The following is a 26,574-nucleotide window of genomic DNA, read 5'->3' on the forward strand; positions in this document are numbered from 1 at the left end:
TTTCCTTATTTCATATTAAGCATTCTGTATATTACCATATTGTGAAATCTAGTTTTCCTTTAAAACAGTTCTTTTTTCGAAAAATGGTAAATATTCGTATTTCTTCCCTATTGGAAGCGAATTTCATTCAAGATGACTGATTAGAATGAACAAATTATAGATTTCTCCAATAATAAGTGTAAGGTGTATAGTTTTCTTCGAATAAGCATTTTTCGTAAAAACATCTGTTTTACAGGTGTTATCAACACTATTTGTCGAAATGAACTAGTTTTCCATGAAACAACTGTTTTAACGAAAATTGTTCACTCAAGGAAAATCATACAAACTCTTATTGACATAACCGGAAAAAGATATGTATTTTGTTAATTCTTTGCAGTCATCTCGAATGGAATTCACTATCAAAAGTGGTAGGTACATTCAAATTAAAGGAAAGAAATGTTAATTTCACCAATTTTCGAAAAAAGAGGCTGTTTAAGGCATACTCGATGAAAATCCTTGTTCGTGCATCGTATGAATCGACAAGGTGGTCAATTTTGAAAAAGAAAAATTCATTTTTCAATTACAAAATTTGGCAATTTTTTTTTCGTACCCTGTATATCTTTGCTTCATTTTCAATATACCGTTTTAGAGAGTCATTCATGTATATGTACAGAGTGTTCCTAAATTGGAGGTACAAACGAATATAACAGATTCCTCAGATTATTTTGAGAAGAAAAAAGTCCTATAAACTTGGGCCTGCAAATGCTTTGTGTTCGAGATACAGGGTGTTAAGGTTTGATTTTTTTTTAAAGTTTTTTCTCATAGCACCTTCCCTTCTCAAGATATTCAACTTCAATTTGGCATAGATATTCCAATTTGAAGTTTTCATCATGTGATATGTTAATTTTCAATGTAAATTTTCAGGGTGATATTTTTTCTGGAACAGTGCTCACTTTTTTCCTCCAGAACTTTTTTTAGTGGATCACTGGTAGTGGTAGAAAATTGTAGAAAGAAACTTTGGTCCACTACACTTTTTGGTTTCTTGTAGTGTTTTCGTATCTGCTACCGATTTCGAGTAAAAAATTTCAAACAATTCTCTAGTATTCCTCAGGAAAATTCAAATTATAATAAAGATTCAGTTATTAAGCTGTAATGAATAAATTAATTATAAGTTTTGATACTTATTTACCCAATCTGTAGCGAAGATTAATAAAGATTCCATAAACTGATATAATTATCACAAAAAAGTAGGACTACAAGAAACACCCTGTATCTCGAAAACAAAGCGTTTGCGGACCCATGTTCATAGGACTTTTTTTTCTTAAAATCATCCAAGGAACCTTTCATTTTCGCTTTGCTCCTCCAATTCAAGAAAACCTGGTATAATCCCAATTATTTCAAATTTCATCGCTATTAACTAAAAAAATAAAGATTATCATCTTCCAAACCTGATGATGTCTAATATCAACCGATACTCCGATAAGATTCACCTTATTTATCGCACGTATCGTCGAGAAATGAATCGAACTCAGTGATACCTCATAAAATTAGGCCGATTCCCGTACAACCTAAAAAAAAAGTGACAGCGTATTTCGCAACGTTTTCTCTATTTTTAGCGGAGGCGTCCCCCTTTGCCAAAACTTCCTCACGTTAATTATTAACCGTAATAATCGTGTTGCGGACACTTAGAGTCCTCAGGGAACGTTAACGACCTCATTGTTCTACAGGAATCCCATTGTTTGGGTCGACCTATTCCAGAACTTAACGAAGCGTTCAGATTGCGCGCGTTTTGACAGTGTTTTTCGCGATAATTTCGGAGTTTTCGAGTGCTCGTGAGTTCTGACATGAGTTCTAGTCTGCGCAGGCGCACTCCTAGCCCCAAGAGTGTCACTTTCGACCCTTCCCTGCCTGCTGATATGGACAGAAGGTCCAGAAGGAAATTCAGGAGTTTGTCCGACTGGGAAAGGTATCTGAGTAAGTGTTGAGGCGATACCTTGACGATTCCAAGAAAAATCAAGCCCTGCCAACTTAATTTGATACGTAGAAAAAGAGCACATTAAAAGAAATAAAACAAAATTAAATTCCACAAATACATTTCTACCTGTCGACTTGGAGAAATGTAAAGTCACAGTGTTGGCGAAACGATTGTTGTTTGTATTGAAATATTTGTGTGAATTAATTTTGTTTCATTCATTTCATAATAAATTTCCATCACGTAAGGTCTGAATCCATTGAATAAAGAACCTATTGAACAATACTCTTACAGTTCTCGTTTAAATCAGATGAAAAATAGTTATTTATACAACTAGATTATAAAGCTGATCTGTTTTGCACACGGAAATAGTTTTCAGAACGTAGGAAGTTACGAAATCTATAGCAAGTTCTAAAATGAGGCTCTGTATCAAAATTTTATACTTGATTTTCTTCAATACTTTGGTTTTTCACTATGAAAATAGAAACACTCTTTATTGTCAATTTCTTTTTCATTCTGTTTAAAAACAGACCACCTTTGACAATTGAACGTCATAAAAATAACGCATTTCTGATATGTGTCGAAGAAAATAGTTATTTGTTTTACTAGGCAGCAAATTAGTAGATAGGAATTCAGCCAACACAGTCAATCTACTTTGCTGCTGAGTTAAACATATAATTTTTTCTTCGATTGTTTATAATGATACATGTAGGATATTGAATTTGGAAATTATTACAATTCCCATAATCTTTTTTTTTTCCTGTAGTGATAAATTAAAACGAAATTTGATAGAAATCGCAATTGTTGGAATGGTTGGTTGCTATGGAAATGTAAAGGGTGTTTTTTTTAGAGCTATAGAACTTTAAATTGCAATAAAACAACGATGGATTATTCGATTGAATAAGCGGTGTTAAATCACAGGATCTTAGAGGCCAATTCACAGGTCCAAAACGTGAAATTAGGCGGTCACCAAACGTGTCTTTCAATAAATCGATTGTGGCACGAGCTGTGTGACATGTTGCGCGGTCTTGTTGGAACCACAGCTCCTGGACATCATGGTTGTTCAATTCAGGAATGAAAAAGTTAGTAATCATGGCTCTATACCGATCACCATTGACTGTAACGTTCTGGCCATCATCGTTTTTGAAGAAGTACGGACCAATAGTCAGTTTTTATGGATGTAACGGTGTTTCGACATACACTTGAGGATTAGCTTCACTCCAAATGCGGCAGTTTTGTTTGTTGACGTAGCCATCCAACCAGAAGTGCGCTTCATCGCTAAACAAAATAAAATGGACGTAGTGCGCGATACATATTTCGCACAGAACCATTATTTTCGAAATAAAATTGCACTATTTGCAAGCGTTGTTCAGGCGTGAGTCTATTCGTGATGAATTTCCGAACCAAACTGAGAATAAATCACTTGACAGCTGTTGAATCGGTCGCCATCTTGAACAGTAATGCCAACTTAAAGTTATATACCTCGAAAAAAAAAACACCCGTTATATGTCCATGATAATTATAGTTTGACAACTTATGGAATATCTTACAGTTTTTTGGAAAAATATCGGATATATTTATATTATGGACAATGAAAGCGACTTAGAAGTACTTACTCCTTGAGAAACAAGCAAGGTGGCAAAAAATATTGATTGTCAGATTATGTTGAATGTTTTATTCCCCTTGAGAATAATCATTTTGCTGCCTAGGCAGGAAAAATAATACTTTGAAGATTGATATGTGTCTGCAAAATCAATATTTGCTGTCAATCGGAGAAAAATTAATATTTTACTGGCCATGCCCGGAACTTATTGAGATAAGTGTTAAATACACCCATAAAAATTATCAACATATACATATTATGTCTAACATAATTCCCTGGAATTACAACTTGTTATAGGTACACATAAAAAATATTCGTAAAATGTATTCTAAAACTAATCTTGAGACATAATAATCTTATGCATTTCTAGCATTGCGCCAATGCAATTAGAACTCGTTTTACTTACGTGCTATTCAAGCCAAACAAACATAGAATCGGTATTTGATTGATTTCAAGGTTCATAAAGCGATATAATGACATGTAGGAGTCTCTGATTGACATAACACTTTCGACCTTGCTCTTGATACATTCGATGCATTTTTCTAATGCGATATTCTCTGAGAAATAAGCATTGAAATGTAATGAATGGTGTTTTTTTAGAGCTATAGAACTTCAAATTGCAATAAAACAACGATGGATTATTCGATTGACATGAATTTTATTTATCTGCAAGATAATCTTGTGGCATTACAAATTAAATATGATTTCTGGTATATGACCGCCACGGCTGGCTCGGATGTAGTCCAATCTGAACGTCCAATTTTCGACTTTTTCCAACATTTATGGCCGTATATCGGCAATAACACGGCGAAAGTTGTCTTCCAAATGGTCAAGGGTTTGTGGCTTATCCGCATAGACCAATGACTTTACATAGCCCCACAGAAAGTAGTCGAGCGGTGTTAAATCACAACATCTTGGAGGCCAATTCACTGGTCCAAAACGTGAAATTAGGCGGTCACCAAACGTGTCTTTCAATAAATCGATTGTGGCACGACCTGTGTGACATGTTGCGCCGTCTTGTTGGAACCACAGCTCCTGGACATCATGGTTGTTCAATTCAGGAATGGAAAAGTTAGTAATCATGGCTCTATACCGATCACCATTGACTGTAACGTTCTGGCCATCATCGTTTTTGAAGAAGTACGGACCATTGATTCCACCAGACCATAAAGCGCACCAAACAGTCAGTTTTTTGGATTGAACGGTGTTTCGACATACACTTGAGGATTAGCTTCACTCGAAATGCGGCAGTTTTGTTTGTTGACGTAGCCATTCAACCAGAAGTGCGCTTCATCGCTAAACAAAATAAAATGGACCTAGTGCGCGATACGTATTCCGCACAGAACCATTATTTTCGAAATAAAATTGCACTATTTGCAAGCGTTGTTCAGGCGTGAGTCTATTCATGATGAATTGCCAAACCAAACTGAGAATAAATCACTTGACAGCTGTTAAATCGGTCGCCATCTGGAACAGTAATGCCAACTTAAAGTTATATACCTCGAAAAAAAACACCCTATGGAACTAAATCATTTTATAATTTTAATTTCATTTACAACATTGAAAAAAATGTTGATGTTTTTCAATAGGAGGTTTCATTTTAAATAACACGCTATCTGACCAACTGTCATTTTTGAAGCTGACAACTTTTGATATTTGACAAGTAAAAACTAGGCCATCACTAAAAATGGAACGAAACACGCTCAAACAATGTATTGAAATTGTTAAAATTCACTACCAAAATGCTGAAACTTCTCAAAACTAAAGCACTATTGGGTCTTGGTTTCACTTCGTTTCCAATAAATCTGAGAAACCTATAAATAATCCAACATCTGTTTCAATTCATGATTAACTGATATTTCCTGGAAATCAGATATATTTTCCTACAACTGATATTGGCTCACCAACAAGTTGAACGAAAGACCTTAGAGGAAATGTGTTGTTATCAGTGTTCATATTTTTTTTGATTACTCATAACATCCACACCTCAACTTCTGGCTATGCCTAAGTGATTTGTGTTTTAGTTTGTTACGCGTTCAGCAGACGTGATTTCTAAGAAATTCCACCACCTTATCAGTGGTATCGGATATCGACATTTCTCACTTCACAATTCTTATTTTCATTCATTTCTTTATGTTGAATGGTGAATTGTGTGCTTGAAGATGAAGGTACATTCTGGTGATTTTTCCGACCTTGATGAAACCTTTTCGAATATTGGTAAGAACACTTTTTTCATCTGTGTATTGACCTCAGATTGGTGAGATGTGAATGTTTGGAAGCAGGCAATTAAATTTTCACCTCATTATTTGTGTCTTTTTTAGCTTGTACCACTTCGGTATGTTTTAATTTGATTTTTGGATTCTGTATATTTTAAAACGTAGACCAGAAGATTTTAAAATAGTTATTCATAAAGACAACAAATACAGATGAGGTACAGAAAAGGTATTGAGAAGTTAGAGAAGCGTTGAATTGCATCTATCACTTTTGAAGATGACTTTGTTGACAAGTGAAGTAGAATTTTTAAGAAAAACTGGTTTATTGTACCTGAAGATGACAAAATCGTTGTTGAAACGTTAGCTCATTAAAATTCGGTGGATATGACTTCTAGGAATTCACGGCTTGGCTTGATTTTCAAGCTACTTGGCTTGAGCTTGACTTGATTTCAAGTCAAGTAGTAGTTTTTCAATCTCAAGTCAAGTATTTATTTATCAAGTACTTGAATCATATCAAGCTACTTGATTTTTAGCAGTTTTATTGTGTGAGAAGGAACCTTGCAAAAAACACTTTTATTTTTTAAACTTATTGTATAAAATAACCGAAAATATCAACTTTTTTGAAATAGAAACATAATTTAAATCATTATAAATCATAACAAAACAAAAATAATAAAAAAATTAAGTTTCTTAGTATTGAGAAACCTCCAGGCTTTGTTTGATTTCATAATTTTCCATCCAGAATATAAAACACATGAGGCATCTTATAGATTTGTCGCCTAACCTATTGTGGGTTTTGGTAACTGTAAGAGCAGCTCTGGAAAATTGTCTTTCAACAGGAGCTGAAGATGCTGGCGTTGATAAAAAAATCCTTGGCTATTCTGACCAAGTTTGGAAAGATATTTCTGAAACTACCAAAATCTACCAAAAGATTTCATAGAAATGTTAGAAAACTACTAATAAAGTCACACTGGCGAATGCTTCAGTCTCTCGGCGCTCGAGGAATCCCCTTATTTAGTCCAAGCGCGCACGAGATTGCAGAAATATATGCCGTGCGACGCGTGCATATCAAGCTCAAGTAATATCAAGTAGCTTGGTATCATGTCAAGCAATAAATATCTAAAATCAAGTCAAGTCGAGCTCAAGTATGTAATTTTTCACGAGCTTGATTTCCAAGTCAAGTAGTTGGTTAAAATGTCAAGCTACTCGGCTTGATGAATCCCTAACGACTTCTACATTGTGCGTAAACTGCGAAAACATCCTTTCTAGACCTACAGATTATTTCAATTACATTTTGCAATTTACAGACGCACTGCTAGCCGACTTGCAGAACACAGTACCCGGATCACTCTCCCACAATTCCTCCAGGATTTCCAAGCACACTCCAGTTAACACTCCAAAATCCAGGAATGAAAGTTTTCAATCGGCAGTAAGTTAAAAAAAATCTTGCATCTTGCAATAAAATAATCTCTGGGTTTTTCAGCATGAGGGTGCCAATTCACCACTCTATTCCAAGGTCTCATACGAGAAAACAAGAACTGTGTCCGATTCCAAGAGTCCATCTTACGCCAGTTCTGCCAACAACCACTATGTACCTCCTCAGCCACAAAGAAGACCTGGAGGGTACAATGACAACCTCTTGGAGTTGGACAACTTGCTCCAAGATCTCAGCAGTTCACGTTACGCCAACTTATCAGGTAAGATTGCTTATCATTCATTCGATATTATCTAATCTTTGTTTTTATATTCAATATTGAATTCGACAACTTCTAATTATAGTAGTCTCATAGTAAAGTTAGTACCTTCTACCTCTTGGTGTTAAGATTTGCACGACCCTGTGTAGAATTAGTAGGTCCAATACATCTAGAGTTTTTGAACTACTAAGCCTAAATTGAATGTCTTAACTACTAGTAGTTAGGGACTTCTTGGAGTGTATGTTATTTGTTTGGCTGGTGAAAATATTTCTTTCTCTTTTTATTTCATTTAAATTTATCTTTTTTTCTTAGACCACGGAATGAATGGTAGCCGTAACTCCTCTTTAAACGGATCTGGACCAAAAAGTCCTCTTTCTAGACCTTCTAGTGCCCAAAGCACCTTAAACCGTCCTGCAGTAGACAGCTTAGATTCTGGGTGAGTATAATGCTAAAAGTTCTGCCTCTGTTTCCTTCAAATCTTTTTAGACTAAGTAGGCATTTTGGCTCTATTGAAAACACAACACCCAGTATAAGCTTCACTAATATGCTCAATATCATCCAAGTTATACTGAGGTTTTTGTTTCTAGCAATATGTTTGTTTGTTTCCTGTCTATCGAACATCGAAAATACATTCAATAGAGTTTATTGAATGTATTTTCATGAATAAACTCTCTTATTATTAATATTATAACACTGTACTGTACGGTTTTTTTGGTCTCCTGTGAAATTGTTCATTATGGACATAGCAGATTTACACTCTTAGCCGACGATATGATTTCTGGCATATGACCGCCACGGCTGGCTCGGATGTAGTCCAATCTGGACGTCCAATTTTCGATGACTCTTTCCAACATTTGTGGCCGTATATCGGCAATAACACGGCGAATGTTGTCTTCCAAATGGTCAAGGGTTTGTGGCTTATCCGCATAGACCAATGACTTTACATAGCCCCACAGAAAGTAGTCTAGCGGTGTTAAATCACAAGATCTTGGAGGCCAATTCACCGGTCCAAAACGTGCAATTAGGCGGTCACCAAACGTGTCTTTCAATAAATCGATTGTGGCACGAGCTGTGTGACATGTTGCGCCGTCTTGTTGGAACCACTGCTCCTGGACATCATGGTTGTTCAATTCAGGAATGAAAAAGTTAGTAATCATGGCTGTATACCGATCACCACTGACTGTAACGTTCTGGCCATCATCGTCTTTGAAGAAGTAAGGACCAATGATTCCACCAGCCCATAAAGCACACCAAACAGTCAGTTTTTCTGGATGTAAAGGTGTTTCGACATACACTTGAGGATAAGCTTCACTCCAAATGCGGCAGTTTTGTTTGTTGACTTAGCCATTCAACCAGAAGTGCGCTTCATCGCTAAACAAAATAAAATGGCCGTAGTGCGCGATACGTATTCTGCACAGAACCATTATTTTCGAAATAAAATTGCACTATTTGCAAGCGTGAGTCTATTCATGATGAACTGCCAAACCAAACTGAGATTAAATCACTTGACAGCTGTTAAATCGGTTGCCATCTTGAACAGTAATGCCAACTTAAAGTTATATACCTCGAAAAAAAACACCCGTTATAATTTTTAATTCGCTGGTATACCTTCAAGTGTACAATGTCTACAGCCATCGTGTAAAATGAGCCTTAAGGACGAAACTACTGAACGAAATATTCTAAATTTACAAAATTTATCATCGAAATCTGATAGAGATGAATTAGACAGAAATTAGGAGATGATAAAATATATGAAAAAGTGCACTTTTTTATCGTCCATAAAGTTAAATATTCTCAGGTCATTATTGAAGAAAAAATTGCACCGGATATTGCCAAGATATTAGACTTGATTAATGACTTCTGTCATAAACCAAGTTGGCGGTAACAATCGCCAACTCGAAAAAAAAAAAGATCGTAAAGAAAAATTTTATAGGGCATCGATTCTGTTGACAACGAAATCCCCCCAAAGTAAAAATACGCACTTTGTTGAAGTTTCCATCGTTTCTAACTTTAAATTTAGACGCAACGTAGGTTGGAACCGATGTTAATATCTTAAACTAACTATGACATAATTCGTTTATATTAATAGATTTGATTGAGATGTGTTTTCCATCATGATCGTGCACCGTATACCAAATTTGAATGAAACATTTTCTTATGCTGGCACGTATTTATATCTGAACGCTATGATATTATCGTATGTAATACTCATAGAGTAATAAACATAGATAGAGGGAGTATACGCAATTTTTACATGTCCCCAACATGGTTAGATTACGTTGTCGGATTGTGATATATTTTCAAATCCACAATTTTACTATATCATTATGAATGTATTTTATATTGAATGAAATATATTTATTTAAGTGATTCCCGATTAAATATGCAAATTTGAATATTTGGAATCCGATATTTTTCCTAATTGTCGAATTTATAATAAGCAGAATATTCATTATTTTCTGTATATACCTGCTGAAATCCAAGATTTGGCAACTTTTGCTCTCCTAGTGTCATCGGTTGTTTCACGTCGTTTGGCGCGCTTGAAGTTTGTTTTCTGAGTTTCTGATATATTTAGGTATTCATTTCAATATATTTTGAGTTAATATGAAACGTTGATTCACTATGGGACATAAGAAGTACGTTCTTTATGAAGAAACTCATGAATTGAGTGAAATATCGTGTCACTGATATGTTTTCATTTCCGCGCGCTTCATGTCAAATTTGATAGTTCATGTTGGGGACAAAATTTACTTACTGAAAATGACATATGCTCCCTCTATCTATGTTTATAACTCTGAGGTAATACGCTCTATTATTGATGACGTCACACACTGCCATTTTAGTTCTCCTGTCAGTGTTCGGAATCCAAACAAACAAATTGTCATTCAAATTAGTACGTTGTCGTTGAAGAAATTGGCAAATTTTGATAAAAAAGATTATTTGAGGAACGATTTTACTATTAATTGATAGACAGAAGGAACGAGATTAATGCCAGTAAGTTCGAACTTGAAGTTCAACTAATAAACACGACTTTTCACAAAATCTGGGAAATGATACAGGATTCAAACTTACTGGTATTAACCTTGTTTCTTCTGTCTATCAATTAATACTGAAAACGTTCCTCAAATACTCTTATTTATGAAAATAAGCCAATTCCTTCAACGACACCGTACTAATTTGAATGACAATTTATTTGTTTGGATTCCGAACACTGACAGGAGAACCAAAAATGGCGGTGTGTGACGTCACACTAATAGAACGTATTAAAGAGATAACCGATACTTCACCTGATTTCCGCATTGTTTCCAATGGCGCTCACATCAAAATCGGCTGCTGTTTCCATGGAAACATGACCATTTTATTAAGTAGCGCCACCTACGGAAGAAAATTGAACTATCGACAATCCCAAGTTTGAATCGCTGAGAATTTCTTTTGCAAAATGAAATTATTTCCCATCAGGATCCTTGAAGCAACAACTTAAAAAACTGTTATCACCTATATTATTGCATAATCCCTAAATGGCACACTTTATAATGTTGTCATTCTGTCCGTCGAACATTCCACAATAAAAGGACACCAAATTGAGCAGTTTTCGCGCAATAAAAATGTAAATAACAGACGTGCTTGTGGTCTGAGATGCCCTGCTTCTTCCGTTTCAAGTGGATATATCGTATGAATCATTTCGTACTATTGCCTCATGTACAAACGAACAGTTACAGTGTAAGGTTCGTGCTAAAATCGTCTTAGACATGTCAGAATTCGAGGAAAGGTGAGTTTTCCAGCTTTTGAACTCGAAATAGAGCTTGAAAAAAAGTTTTATCGTTATACGTTTAACGTATAAGTTTATCTCGTTGATTTCATCACCTTGGTCGATGAAATATTCGAGATTAGACTTATTGGAGTCTATAGAACATAAGAATGTATATTATCTTCATACTCTATCATATCTACTATTCTATGAACTAAAAATCTCGAGATTAAGACACCATGTTTCAAAGGTTGCTAGGTTACAATTTCTTCCTAATCTATTATCTATTACCTTTTATATTTTCTCATAATAATATTTATTATGGATGTGTTTAGTATAGCATATTTCTTTAATTTGTAAAATAGGCATGTCCACAACAATAGGAAGAAACATTATCCAAAATATTCGTTTCATAATTGTTGATTCAGTTATAATGAAGAATATGGGTATGTGATACGTGTTTACAGGGTGTTCCTGACTTGGAGGTACAAACGACAGATTCCTTGTAAAAATGAAAAGTAAAAGTCCTATAAACATGGACCCACAAACACTTTGTTTTCGAAATACTGGTTAAACTTTGATTTTTTTCTGGAGTTTTTTTCTCATAGCACTTTCCTTTCACAAGATATTTAACTTAAATTTGGCCTAGATCATTTTGAATTCAAATCAACAGAGTGATACTTTTTCTGGAACATTCCAAACTTATTTTTAGGTAGACCACTGGAAGTTTAGAAAAATGTAAAAAGAAACTTTGATCTAATGATACACTTTTTGGTTTTTTGTTGTATTGTCGTATCTGCTACCGATTTCGAGAAAAAAATTTCAAACAATTCTCTAGTAATCATCAGAAAAATCCAAATTATTATAAATATCCAGTTAGTAAGCTGTGATGAATAAATTAATTAAAGTTTTATTACCCAATCCCCAATCTGTAGCAAAGATCAATACAGTATCTATAAACTGGTATAATCGTCAAATAAAAGCAGGACTACAAGAAACACCATGTATCTCGAAAACAAAGCGTTTGCGGACCCATTTTTATAGGCCATTTTCTTTTGTACCTCGAATATAGGAACACCCTGTATTTGCGACGTTGGTTTTCAGTCTCCTGTACATACAAATTTCACACAGAATTTTTGCAATTTTTATCTGTAGTTACAATGTAAACCTGTGACGAAAAAAATTTTGTCTAAGAACTGTAAATCAAAGTTTGTCATTATTTTTTTATCGTTGAAGGGAGGTGATATACACTGGGCCCCAGAAGGTGACGATAACAGTCAAGGAGACCATAACGGAAACTGGATTACCTGGAGAAACTGAACTGATCTCGTCGGAGGTGACAACTTCCAAGGCTCCAGCTGCTTCTAAGGCCACCAGAGAGTTGGAAGAACTAATGGCCAGCTTAACAACGAGTAAGGTAAGAAGAGTGGCATGATTTAGTTAGTGGTGGCCGTCTATGTTCCCAGATTTACCATCGTGCGAAAATTTCTCCAAATTCTGAATGTCGGTATTGACAGTGTTATTTTTTGTAGTTTATATGTTGAATTATCTTATCAATTCGAAATATTTTCCACGGTTTTTCCCAAGGTTGAAAATTCGCGTTATTTTCGGATAACAAAAGATTAATTCTAGAGGTCGGCTTCTCGAATCGCAGATTGAATAAAAATTCAAGTGATGGAATCAAAATAAACAGGTTCAAAGTCTGTTTAGCAATATCTGCCAGGATACCAAAACAAGTAGCATTTTTTTAGATGCATTTTATAATTCTCACGTGAATTGATCCGAAGCATTGCTTTCTATTATTGTGCATCGAATTGAAAATGTGCTATCAGCATGAAACGAACGATTGTGTGGATTATAAAACGTAATGAAAATTATATATGATCATTTTACAGGAAATGCTCGTATTTTTTCGGCTGACTTGTTATTTTATGTCGAATATACCTGCATCGACTTCTTATCAACGTAGAAATTTTACTTTGTGCATGTTAGAACGTATTTATCATTTTTCTACCTCAGGAAAAACTAGCCTCCTCGATTTTGAATTTATGAAGTGATTTTATTCAGTCTCTTCCATCAGAAGCTTTGAAATAACAACTAAGCGTCAAAATACCAATTTTCTCGTATAAAGTAATTGGAAATTCCCATTTGATCTAGTAATATCAACAACATGGAACATCATCAAGGTATTAAAGCATCAACATCACCTCTGAATGTTTACATTTTCTTGAGATTGAACTGATTCGAGAACAAAATATTTTCCGCGAACTAATAGTCAAAAATAGAACAATTTCGTAACAACATCTAAGATTTAGTACATGGTTTTCATACCTGTCTTTGAAAGTGAGGTTATAATCAATATACTTCCAGTAAAATTACTAATATGATTATTTCCTAGAAGAAAAAAAAAGCCAGAATACCTGCTAGTTACTGATCTAAATATGTTATTGGCTTAGCTGAAATATTTCTTCTTTAGATGAAATTTTCGTTAGGGCAAGACAAATTTTAAAATGAAATGTATAAGGATTCGAATCAATGGTGAATACTAACTCAGTTAAATTGAGAATTTAAGAGAGATGGCAAAAAAATAGGAAAAAAATTCATGGCTAGGTTAATCTAGAACAATTCTATTCAAAGCTATTAAGAAAAAACCTAAAAGTTACATCAGAAAGCTATAAAAACCTTCTAAAAAAGATATTAAATAAAGAAAAATATATAATAAATATTCATCCTGAAAATTTTATAACCACAGTTAGATTATTATGAATCTGTTAGATACGTTTGATGGGAACTAACCGGAAATATTCTTGCTATTTTGGGTCACCCTGTATATACATTGAAGCAGCTACTATCTACGACTAATTTCAGATGTTAAATATCTAGAGCAGAAATTTTGGATGTTTTTTCGACAAAGTATCATTAGGCTTCATTAAAGCTACATTCTCAAATTGTTTGTAAATACACAGGGTGTACCAAAAAAGTGTAAAGGACCAAACATGTTTTTCCTATGGAACACCCTGTTTTTATGGAATTTCCAGATTCCATGGAATAAATGAACCCAAGTTTGTTGTTTCATATGCTTAAAACTCACCTTTTTGGAGATATTTTGATATTTCATAATTTGAAGGGCCTTCATGATGCAATTTATTTGAATGAGACTTATTAAAACGTTAATATTCGACTTTTTCAACTCTATATGCTATCTTCTCATTTGGTAGAAAATTTTTCGATCATAATAAAATTAGCGACACATTTAAAAAAAAATAAAATACAGGGCATGCCATTTGGAAGAAGCCCGATACCATTAGAATGAGAATTGTCTCATTTTGAACAACCATCATAGTTCTCAATGATCAAAAAGTTCATACAAATAAATTCATTCATTTCTGAATCATCAGATTTTTTCAATGACTCTCCAATTCATGAAAAATCTGAATATCTCCGAAACTGTAAGTTTTAAGCATATGAAACTTTGAACAAACTTGGGTTCATTCATACCATGCAATCTGAAAATCCAATCAAAAACAGGGTTTGCTCTTTATGTATTTCCAAACAATTTCAAAATGTAGCTCTAATGGAGCCTAATGATGCTGTATCGAAAAAAAATTCAAAAATTTTTGTGCCTAACCATACTAGAGAGCTGCATCTATGGTGGAACAACCTGTATAAAAGTGAAATCAACGAAGTAGTTCAATGATGAATATTTGAAGAACTCAGCTGTAAATTTATTCCCTATGAAGTAAAATGGGGAATTTTGCAGGTTAGGTTAATTATCAAGTTAAAAATCTAAAAGTAAGGTTAGAAATCAAGAAAAACCTACCCTAAAATGATGAAGTTTATTGAAGGATCTAAAATCTAGAAAAAAACCAAATTTTAGGACGATAGGAGGGTTATTATGATAACCTAGAAAAGCCAAATTTACGCAGGACAAAATTTCCACAAATTCACGTCGATATCAAGACGCCGTCACAATCGTTCATAAAAGGCGAAAAGCAATTGTTTATCAAAATCGCTCGCGTCGTTCAGAGCCGCCTATGAATACCCGAAAGTGGAGTAATCGCCCGCAGGAATATTTATAGTTCGATCTATATTCACTCTCCGCATATAAATATAGAGCGTCGTTTCCATAAAACTATAGCCTCATATTTCTGGGACCGCGCGAAAAAAATCACCACGCCAACAAGCCGGCAACGCCGCCCCTCCTCCTGGGTGGGGATATGCCGGAGGTGGGGCCGCCTTATACTCGCAAGAAAAATCGCTTTGGCCTCAGTTTCAATCTCGTCTCCTTTCAGCAGGCCAAACAGCCGGTCGCAGAGAAGATCTACCCTTCGAAAGCAACCCAATCGCAGAGCGAACCCAAGCAGAACTTGGAGCATATGCTTGGCAGCCTACAGGCAGACATGAGCAGACAAGGAGTCAACACCAGCCAGAAGGGATGCTGCAGCGCCTGCGATAAACCCATAGTAGGCCAGGTTATCACAGCCTTAGGCAAGACTTGGCATCCTGAGCACTTCACCTGCAACCACTGCTCTCAGGAGTTGGGCACCAGGAACTTCTTCGAAAGAGAGGGCAAGCCGTACTGCGAGATTGACTACCACAACCTCTTCAGTCCCAGATGCGCTTACTGCAATGGACCCATCTTGGATGTACGTTGTTTACGTTAGGCTAGCGACAAGATTAACTTAATTTTTTTTTTCAGAAATGTGTCACGGCTTTGGAGAAGACCTGGCACATGGAGCACTTCTTCTGCGCCCAATGCGGTAAACAGTTCGGTGAAGATGGTTTCCATGAGAGGGAAGGCAAGCCTTACTGTCGCGAAGACTACTTCGATATGTTTGCTCCGAAATGTGGAGCCTGCAATAGGCCCATAATGGACAACTACATATCGGCTCTAAATAGCCAGTGGCATCCAGATTGCTTCGTTTGTAGGGTAAGTTTCCTCCACAGGTATCCCATAGAAATAAACGATAAAAATAAAACATACCCTCACTTATATCCTCCCCTATCACTACTCCTGAACTCAGCCACGTTCAGGACTAGTGATCACTTTAGCCACATCTTATGAGACTTGAAATACAGGATTGCAAGAAAGCAGTACAAGGAACTACTTTTTACGCTGTTGAAGGAAGGGCTGTGTGTCCTAAATGCATTGGAGCGGATGAACAGGAAGACGAATGAATGCCCCCCCAAATGATTTATATGCCCCCTCTCTCCCCCTTTTATGAACACAACAAATATGCATGCTTATGAGAGGTTGAAGAACCGACTAGAGTTTTTAATGAAGCTATTGTAAATATATTTGTAAAATAAAGAGTAAAAAATAAAAAACGAACAAAACAAAAACAATAAAAACACGATGATAACTGGGTCACAACTGTATACCTCACACGTGTTTTGGGAGGCTCAGGTGAGCTTGTTAGGAATGTGTTATTGACCGGTGAAAGCATCGATGTAACTGGATCCACTATTTATAGTTTTGGTGGAGACTGAAATCGGTGATTTATAGTTGTGACCTGAATTCAGTAGGAAATGGGTATGGTGACCCATGTATTCTTTTGTAGAAGACTGAAAACCATGGGTCAATTCACCCTTATTATTAGATTTACATTCGATCAAATATAATTATAATAGTTCATCTAGTGCCTGGTCTTTTTCTTATCTTTAGTTTTTGGTTTATAAAAAGGAATATTTTGAATAAAAACAAATAATTCAATCATTTATCTTCAGTAAGCATTATTTAAACTTCTGCTTTTGATTCTCACCTCAGCAAAACGCAAAAAAAAATTACCAGATTAAATTTTTATCTGATTGGAAGTTTTCCCCATCAAGTTTTTCCCAGATTTTTTTAAAAATTGTTAACAGACGGAGGAAGAAGCTCCAGAATAGAATATTTTTCGTTGCCATTCTCCTCTTCTCCAGAACCCAACAATTGACACAATTATGTGAAAATCCTCATTGGGTTCATGCCAAACATTATTCTCAAAATAGTTTAATGCATGGAGATCGCAAATAGATTTTATGAAATAGGTGGTTGTTGTCCATCAGTCAAACGTTTCTGATTGCATTTTTTTTCTTGTTGAATAACCTTTCTATATTCTTGGATCGAGAAAAACATATCTGTTCCACAAAGTTGAATTCTCTTCAAGTTTTATATTCTTTTTTTTTTTTTTTTTATTTTTCAATGGGTTGCCAGTAGAAGTCTGGAGTGTGTTTTTATTATCATATAAAATTTATTTTTAGGTCTTCATAAGTTATTTAATTGAGATTATAAATATTTTTTTCGTTACATTCAACAGGTCGTTTGAGAATTCCCCGCTTTTACCATAGTAAAAGACATTTTTTTGGCAAAATTCGATTATATTATTCAACATAGTTGCCTTCGAGGGCGATTACAACATTTTTCCAACTTCTCGATACCATTTTTGTAGTACGATTTGTCTTTCTTTTCAAAATAGGCCTCAGTTTCGACGATTACTTCTTCATTGGCGCTAAATTTCTTTCCAGCGAGCATTCTTTTTAGGTCTGAGAACAGGAAAAAGTCGCTGGGTGCCAGATCTGGCGAATACGGTGGATGCAGAAGCAATTCGAAGCCCAATTCATGCAATTTTGCCATTGTTTTCATTGATTTGTGACACGGCGCATTGTCTTGATGAAACAACACTTTTTTTTTCTTCAAATGGGGCCGTTTTTTAACGATTTCATCCTTTAAACGATCCAATAACGCTATACAATAATCGCTATTGATGGTCTGGCCCTTTTGGAGGTAATCAATGAATACTATTCCTTGCGCATCCCAGAATATTGATGCCATAACCTTGTCAGCTGACTGTTGTGTTTTTCCTCGCTTTGGATTCGGTTCATCGTGTGCAGTCCACTCAGCTGACTGTCGATTGGACTCCGGAGTGAAATGATGGAGCCATGTCTCATCCATTGTCACATATCGACGCAAAAATTCAGGTTTATTGCACTTAAACAGCTTCAAACACTGCTCTGAATCATTAACACGTTGTTGCTTTTGATCGATTGTGAGCTCGCGCGGCACCCATTTTGCACAAAGCTTTCTCATGAACAAATATTCGTGAATGATGTGATGTACACGTTCAGATGATATCTTCACAATGTCTGCTATCTCGATCAACTTGACTTTACGGTCTTTCAATATTATTTTGTGAACTTTTTTGATTTTTTCAATGAAGCAATGTGAATAATAGGAATCAAGTTGTTATTGAACGAATTATCTCTCGCCATATAAATTTAAATACTTTTTATTGTATTTAAAAATATTTTTAAAACAATTTTAAATATCTGTCTAATATTCGAGTTGTTAAACCAGGCACTATGAACTATTGGTGTTTCTTCTCTATGCTATTTGAATATGTTTTTTTTTATAAAAATTATTCCATAATGCAAAACACCCCTAATAAAACGAATTTTTTCTAGGACTGTCGGCAACCCTTCATCGGAGGATCCTTCTTCGACCACGAAGGACAGCCCTACTGCGAAACCCACTACCATCTTAAACGGGGCTCACTGTGTGCGGGTTGTCACAAACCGATCTCTGGCCGATGCATTACAGCCATGTTCAGGAAATTCCATCCGGAACACTTCGTCTGTGCCTTCTGTTTGAAACAGTTGAACAAGGGCACTTTCAAAGAACACACCGACAGACCTTATTGCCATGCTTGTTTCGACAAACTCTTCGGTTGAAATTAAAATTATCCTACTGGGAATTTAATTAGATCATTTAAATGCTGTATAACTTAACCTGGCCAACATTACATTTGAATTTTTTCATTATGGAGATGTTCGAGTGACGAAAGAATTATATTTTTTTAGATTCTGCTTCGCAGCCTACATTCCGTGTTGAGATTCCTCATTTTTACATCCGGCATTGAAATTTTGACTTTCGTCAGAAACTACACTAGGAAACGAAGAAGTCAATACACATTAATTGTTGCTGGTAAATATGTGAAACTTAAAAATTGTAGAATAGTTTAGTGCCAACTTAATTTTAATATTTTAATATTTGCACCAGTTGTTCTGCGTACATACTAATTGTAAGAGTGTAATGTAATAGGTTTTATCTTATTAATTGTAATTATTTTAATAGGGTACAATATCAATGTTGAAACAGTACTTATTTCATTCCTTTTTTTTATTTAATATGAATTTTAAATTTTGCCGAGATTGGAAATTATAAAAATTGGTTAATATTGCTTCCACTAAAGTAATATCCTGATCTTTAATTATTTAAGATGTATCAGAAGTGTTTGTTGTAATTTGTAATAGCTGAGAAATTATATCATTCAATTTTATTGTTTTTTTTTTTAATTTACAAATTCATTTACTATTTTATGAAAAAGATCGAGTAATCGAAAACTCATGAAGTGATACACTTATTTTGCCTTTCTATCCTAAAAATTCGAAGCTAATCCTTTCTCCGAATGATATTTTGGAGTTCAAAGGGTGGTGTCTAGGGAGGAACTGATTGCAAATAGAGATTTTGCATGAAATATACTTTATTACATCAAATTTTGGAGTCAAAAAATTGATAATTTTCCCGAAGCTGCCACTTCTTCTGGCCATGGGCTACGCACTTGAAACTCCACTATGTTTTAGAGCGGAACTTGAAGTTTGAAAACGTTTTTATTTGAGGGATCTGTGACGAATAATTCAGGAGATATAACGATTTTTAGAGGCAAATTCAATTTTTTCCCAAATTTCGAGTTCAAATTCCCCCAAAACCGGGAGCTCTACGAAGAATCGGTGAGCGATGCCATAATTTACGATCTCTGATAAGCCGAATTTCGATCTCACCTGAAAAATTTTTTGTCCAAAAGTTTTCGTAAAATTTTCTATACCTGACCCTTAAAAATTTTTTGAAAAATAAAAGTTCTTTCATGGGAATATTGTGTCATTTTATTGATTGATTCGACTATGTAGATTACGAAAATGCTTGCAGTTGTGCGGTCAGTACATTATTTCATAAATTATAGGCAAAAATATGAAACTTTCAAAGAAAAAATTGATAATTTTCCCGAAGCTGCCACTTCTTCTGGCCATGAGCTACGCACTTGAAACTCCACTATGTTTTAGAGCGGAACTTGAAGTTTGAAAACGTTTTCATTTGAGGGATCTGTGACGAATAATTCAGGAGATATAACGATTTTTAGAGGCAAATTCAATTTTTTCCCAAATTTCGAGTTCAAATTCCCCCAAAACCGGGAGCTCTACGAAGAATCGGTGAGCGATGCCATAATTTACGATCTCTGATTAGCCGAATTTCGATCTCACCTGAAAAATTTTTTGTCCAAAAATTTTCGTAAAATTTTCTATACCTGACCCTTAAAAATTTTTCGAAAAATAAAAGTTCTTTCATATGAATATTTTGTCATTTTATTGATTGATTCGACTATGTAGATTACGAAAATGCTTGCAGTTGTGCGGTCAGTACATTATTTCATAAATTATAGGCAAAAATATGAAACTTTCAAAGAAAAAATTGATAATTTTCCCGAAGCTGCCACTTCTTCTGGCCATGGGCTACGCACTTGAAACTCCACTATGTTTTAGAGCGGAACTTGAAGTTTGAAAACGTTTTTATTTGAGGGATCTGTGACGAATAATTCAGGAGATATAACGATTTTTAGAGGCAAATTCAATTTTTTCCCAAATTTCGAGTTCAAATTCCCCCAAAACCGGGAGCTCTACGAAGAATCGATGAGCGATGCCATAATTTACGATCTCTGATTAGCCGAATTTCGATCTCACCTGAAAAATTTTTTGTCCAAAAATTTTCGTAAAATTTTCTATACCTGACCCTTAAAAATTTTTCGAAAAATAAAAGTTCTTTCATATGAATATTTTGTCATTTTATTGATTGATTCGACTATGTTGATTACGAAAATGCTTGCAGTTGTGCGGTCAGTACATTATTTCATAAATTATAGGCAAAAATATGAAACTTTCAAAGAAAAAATTGATAACTTTCCCGAAGCTGCCACTTCTTCTGGCCATGAGCTACGCACTTGAAACTCCACTATGTTTTAGAGCGGAACTTGAAGTTTGAAAACGTTCTTATTTGAGGGATCTGTGACGAAGAATTCAGGAGATATAACGATTTTTAGAGGCAAATTCAATTTTTTCCCAAATTTCGAGTTCAAATTCCCCCAAAACCGGGAGCTCTACGAAGAATCGGTGAGCGATGCCATAATTTACGATCTCTGATTAGCCGAATTTCGATCTCACCTGAAAAATTTTTTGTCCAAAAATTTTCGTAAAATTTTCTATACCTGACCCTTAAAATTTTTTTGAAAAATAAAAGTTCTTTCATGGGAATATTGTGTCATTTTATTGATTGATTCGACTATGTAGATTACGAAAATGCTTGCAGTTGTGCGGTCAGTACATTATTTCATAAATTATAGGCAAAAATATGAAACTTTCAAAGAAAAAATTGATAATTTTCCCGAAGCTGCCACTTCTTCTGGCCATGGGCTACGCACTTGAAACTCCACTATGTTTTAGAGCGGAACTTGAAGTTTGAAAACGTTTTTATTTGAGGGATCTGTGACGAATAATTTAGGAGATATAACGATTTTTAGAGGCAAATTCAATTTTTTCCATAATTTCGAGTTCGAATTTCTTCAAAACTGTGAGGTCTGCGCAAAATCGGTGAGCGGTGCCAAAATTGACGATCCCTGATTAGCCGAAATTCGATCTCACCTGAAAATGTTTTTGTCCAAAAATTTTCGTAAAATTTTCTATACCTGACCCTTAAAAATTTTTTGAAAAATAAAAGTTCTTTCATGGGAATATTGTGTCATTTTATTGATTGATTCGACTATGTAGATCACGAAAATGCTTGCAGTTGTGCGGTCAGTACATTATTTCAGAAATTATTGCTGAAAAACCGGAATTTTCGAACAAAAAAATGGATGAATTTCCCGAAGCTGAAACTTCTTCTGGACTTGAGCTACGCCCATGAAACCTCACTATGTTATAGATCAGAACTAGATGTTCAAAAAACGTTTTTGTTTGAGGGGTCTGTAACGAATACTTTAGGAGATATAACGATTTTTAGAGGCAAATTCAATTTTTTCCATAATTTCGAGTTCGAATTTCTTCAAAACTGTGAGGTCTGCGCAAAATCGGTGAGCGGTGCCAAAATTGACGATCCCTGATTAGCCGAAATTCGATCTCACCTGAAAATGTTTCTGTCTAAAAATTTTCGTAAAATTTTCTATACCTGACCCTTAAAAATTTTTTGAAAAATAAAAGTTCTTTCATGGGAATATTGTGTCATTTTATTGATTGATTCGACTATGTAGATCACGAAAATGCTTGCAGTTTGGCGATAAGTACATTATTTCAGAAATTATTGCTGAAAAACCGGAATTTTCGAACAAAAAAATGGATGAATTTCCCGAAGCTGAAACTTTTTCTGGACTTGAGCTACGCCCATGAAACCTCACTATGTTATAGATCAGAATTAGATGTTCAAAAAACGTTTTTGTTTGAGGGGTCTGTAACGAATACTTTAGGAGATATAACGATTTTTAGAGGCAAATTCAATTTTTTCCATAATTTCGAGTTCGAATTTCTTCAAAACTGTGAGGTCTGCGCAAAATCGGTGAGCGGTGCCAAAATTGACGATCCCTGATTAGCCGAAATTCGATCTCACCTGAAAATGTTTCTGTCCAAAAATTTTCGTAAAATTTTCTATACCTGACCCTTAAAAATTTTTTGAAAAATAAAAGTTCTTTCATGGAAATATTGTGTCATTTTATTGATTGATTCGACTATGTAGATCACGAAAATGCTTGCAGTTGTGCGGTCAGTACATTATTTCAGAAATTATTGCTGAAAAACCGGAATTTTCGAACAAAAAAATGGATGAATTTCCCGAAGCTGAAACTTTTTCTGGACTTGAGCTACGCCCATGAAACCTCACTATGTTATAGATCAGAATTAGATGTTCAAAAAACGTTTGCGTTTGAGGGGTCTGTAACGAATACTTTAGGAGATATAACGATTTTTAGAGGCAAATTCAATTTTTTCCATAATTTCGAGTTCGAATTTCTTCAAAACTGTGAGGTCTGCGCAAAATCGGTGAGCGGTGCCAAAATTGACGATCCCTGATTAGCCGAAATTCGATCTCACCTGAAAATGTTTCTGTCCAAAAATTTTCGTAAAATTTTCTATACCTGACCCTTAAAAATTTTTTGAAAAATAAAAGTTCTTTCATGGGAATATTGTGTCATTTTATTGATTGATTCGACTATGTAGATCACGAAAATGCTTGCAGTTTGGCGATAAGTACATTATTTCAGAAATTATTGCTGAAAAACCGGAATTTTCGAACAAAAAAATGGATGAATTTCCCGAAGCTGAAACTTTTTCTGGACTTGAGCTACGCCCATGAAACCTCACTATGTTATAGATCAGAATTAGATGTTCAAAAAACGTTTGTGTTTGAGGGGTCTGTAACGAATACTTTAGGAGATATAACGATTTTTAGAGGCAAATTCAATTTTTTCCATAATTTCGAGTTCGAATTTCTTCAAAACTGTGAGGTCTGCGCAAAATCGGTGAGCGGTGCCAAAATTGACGATCCCTGATTAGCCGAAATTCGATCTCACCTGAAAATGTTTTTGTCCAAAAATTTTCGTAAAATTTTCTATACCTGACCCTTAAAAATTTTTTGAAAAATAAAAGTTCTTTCATGGGAATATTGTGTCATTTTATTGATTGATTCGACTATGTAGATCACGAAAATGCTTGCAGTTGTGCGGTCAGTACATTATTTCAGAAATTATTGCTGAAAAACCGGAATTTTCGAACAAAAAAATGGATGAATTTCCCGAAGCTGAAACTTCTTCTGGACTTGAGCTACGCCCATGAAACCTCACTATGTTATAGATCAGAACTAGATGTTCAAAAAACGTTTGCGTTTGAGGGGTCTGTAACGAATACTTTAGGAGATATAACGATTTTTAGAGGCAAATTCAATTTTTTCCATAATTTCGAGTTCGAATTTCTTCAAAACTGTGAGGTCTGCGCAAAATCGGTGAGCGGTGCCAAAATTGACGATCCCTGATTAGCCGAAATTCGATCTCACCTGAAAATGTTTTTGTCCAAAAATTTTCGTAAAATTTTCTATACCTGACCCTTAAAAATTTTTTGAAAAATAAAAGTTCTTTCATGGGAATATTGTGTCATTTTATTGATTGATTCGACTATGTAGATCACGAAAATGCTTGCAGTTTGGCGATAAGTACATTATTTCAGAAATTATTGCTGAAAAACCGGAATTTTCGAACAAAAAAATGGATGAATTTCCCGAAGCTGAAACTTTTTCTGGACTTGAGCTACGCCCATGAAACCTCACTATGTTATAGATCAGAATTAGATGTTCAAAAAACGTTTTTGTTTGAGGGGTCTGTAACGAATACTTTGGGAGATATAACGATTTTTAGAGGCAAATTCAATTTTTTCCATAATTTCGAGTTCGAATTTCTTCAAAACTGTGAGGTCTGCGCAAAATCGGTGAGCGGTGCCAAAATTGACGATCCCTGATTAGCCGAAATTCGATCTCACCTGAAAATGTTTTTGTCCAAAAATTTTCGTAAAATTTTCTATACCTGACCCTTAAAAATTTTTTGAAAAATAAAAGTTCTTTCATGGGAATATTGTGTCATTTTATTGATTGATTCGACTATGTAGATCACGAAAATGCTTGCAGTTGTGCGGTCAGTACATTATTTCAGAAATTATTGCTGAAAAACCGGAATTTTCGAACAAAAAAATGGATGAATTTCCCGAAGCTGAAACTTTTTCTGGACTTGAGCTACGCCCATGAAACCTCACTATGTTATAGATCAGAACTAGATGTTCAAAAAACGTTTTTGTTTGAGGGGTCTGTAACGAATACTTTAGGAGATATAACGATTTTTAGAGGCAAATTCAATTTTTTCCATAATTTCGAGTTCGAATTTCTTCAAAACTGTGAGGTCTGCGCAAAATCGGTGAGCGGTGCCAAAATTGACGATCCCTGATTAGCCGAAATTCGATCTCACCTGAAAATGTTTTTGTCCAAAAATTTTCGTAAAATTTTCTATACCTGACCCTTAAAAATTTTTTGAAAAATAAAAGTTCTTTCATGGGAATATTGTGTCATTTTATTGATTGATTCGACTATGTAGATCACGAAAATGCTTGCAGTTTGGCGATAAGTACATTATTTCAGAAATTATTGCTGAAAAACCGGAATTTTCGAACAAAAAAATGGATGAATTTCCCGAAGCTGAAACTTTTTCTAGACTTGAGCTACGCCCATGAAACCTCACTATGTTATAGATCAGAATTAGATGTTCAAAAAACGTTTGTGTTTGAGGGGTCTGTAACGAATACTTTAGGAGATATAACGATTTTTAGAGGCAAATTCAATTTTTTCCATAATTTCGAGTTCGAATTTCTTCAAAACTGTGAGGTCTGCGCAAAATCGGTGAGCGGTGCCAAAATTGACGATACCTGATTAGCCGAAATTCGATCTCACCTGAAAATGTTTTTGTCCAAAAATTTTCGTAAAATTTTCTATACCTGACCCTTAAAAATTTTTTGAAAAATAAAAGTTCTTTCATGGAAATATTGTGTCATTTTATTGATTGATTCGACTATGAAGATCACGAAAATGCTTGAAGTTGTGCGGTCAGTACATTATTTCAGAAATTATTGCTGAAAAACCGGAATTTTCGAACAAAAAAATGGATGAATTTCCCGAAGCTGAAACTTTTTCTGGACTTGAGCTACGCCCATGAAACCTCACTATGTTATAGATCAGAACTAGATGTTCAAAAAACGTTTTCGTTTGAGGGGTCTGTAACGAATACTTTAGGAGATATAACGATTTTTAGAGGCAAATTCAATTTTTTCCATAATTTCGAGTTCGAATTTCTTCAAAACTGTGAGGTCTGCGCAAAATCGGTGAGCGGTGCCAAAATTGACGATCCCTGATTAGCCGAAATTCGATCTCACCTGAAAATGTTTTTGTCCAAAAATTTTCGTAAAATTTTCTATACCTGACCCTTAAAAATTTTTTGAAAAATAAAAGTTCTTTCATGGGAATATTGTGTCATTTTATTGATTGATTCGACTATGTAGATCACGAAAATGCTTGCAGTTTGGCGATAAGTACATTATTTCAGAAATTATTGCTGAAAAACCGGAATTTTCGAACAAAAAAATGGATGAATTTCCCGAAGCTGAAACTTTTTCTGGACTTGAGCTACGCCCATGAAACCTCACTATGTTATAGATCAGAATTAGATGTTCAAAAAACGTTTTTGTTTGAGGGGTCTGTAACG

The 26,574-nt window shown here is 34.8% G+C and overlaps 1 protein-coding gene across 5 annotated transcripts in view; it reads left to right on the forward strand.

Annotated features, from left to right (window-relative positions):
- The window catches only part of LOC123681217 (leupaxin), a 32,209-nt gene extending 12,685 nt beyond the window's left edge, over positions 1-19,524 (forward strand). The window contains exons 1-8 of one of the 5 annotated variants that reach the window (XM_045619475.1): positions 1,522-1,953; positions 7,075-7,196; positions 7,251-7,464; positions 7,774-7,897; positions 12,446-12,626; positions 15,505-15,855; positions 15,909-16,139; positions 18,650-19,524. In XM_045619475.1, coding sequence (XP_045475431.1) covers positions 1,824-1,953; positions 7,075-7,196; positions 7,251-7,464; positions 7,774-7,897; positions 12,446-12,626; positions 15,505-15,855; positions 15,909-16,139; positions 18,650-18,916 — 1,620 coding nt within the window. In that variant the 5' untranslated portion in view covers positions 1,522-1,823 and the 3' untranslated portion in view covers positions 18,917-19,524. Of the gene's footprint in view, positions 1-1,521; positions 1,954-5,643; positions 5,772-7,074; positions 7,197-7,250; positions 7,465-7,773; positions 7,898-12,445; positions 12,627-15,501; positions 15,856-15,908; positions 16,140-16,288; positions 16,589-18,649 lie in introns of those variants that run through there. The other 4 variants (XM_045619473.1, XM_045619478.1, XM_045619476.1 and 1 more) reach the window with 4 other exon arrangements.
- Positions 19,525-26,574: the final 7,050 nt, after the last annotated feature.

This window comes from Harmonia axyridis, chromosome 5 (assembly GCF_914767665.1).
Source record: "Harmonia axyridis chromosome 5, icHarAxyr1.1, whole genome shotgun sequence".
Lineage (NCBI taxonomy): Eukaryota > Metazoa > Arthropoda > Insecta > Coleoptera > Coccinellidae > Harmonia > Harmonia axyridis.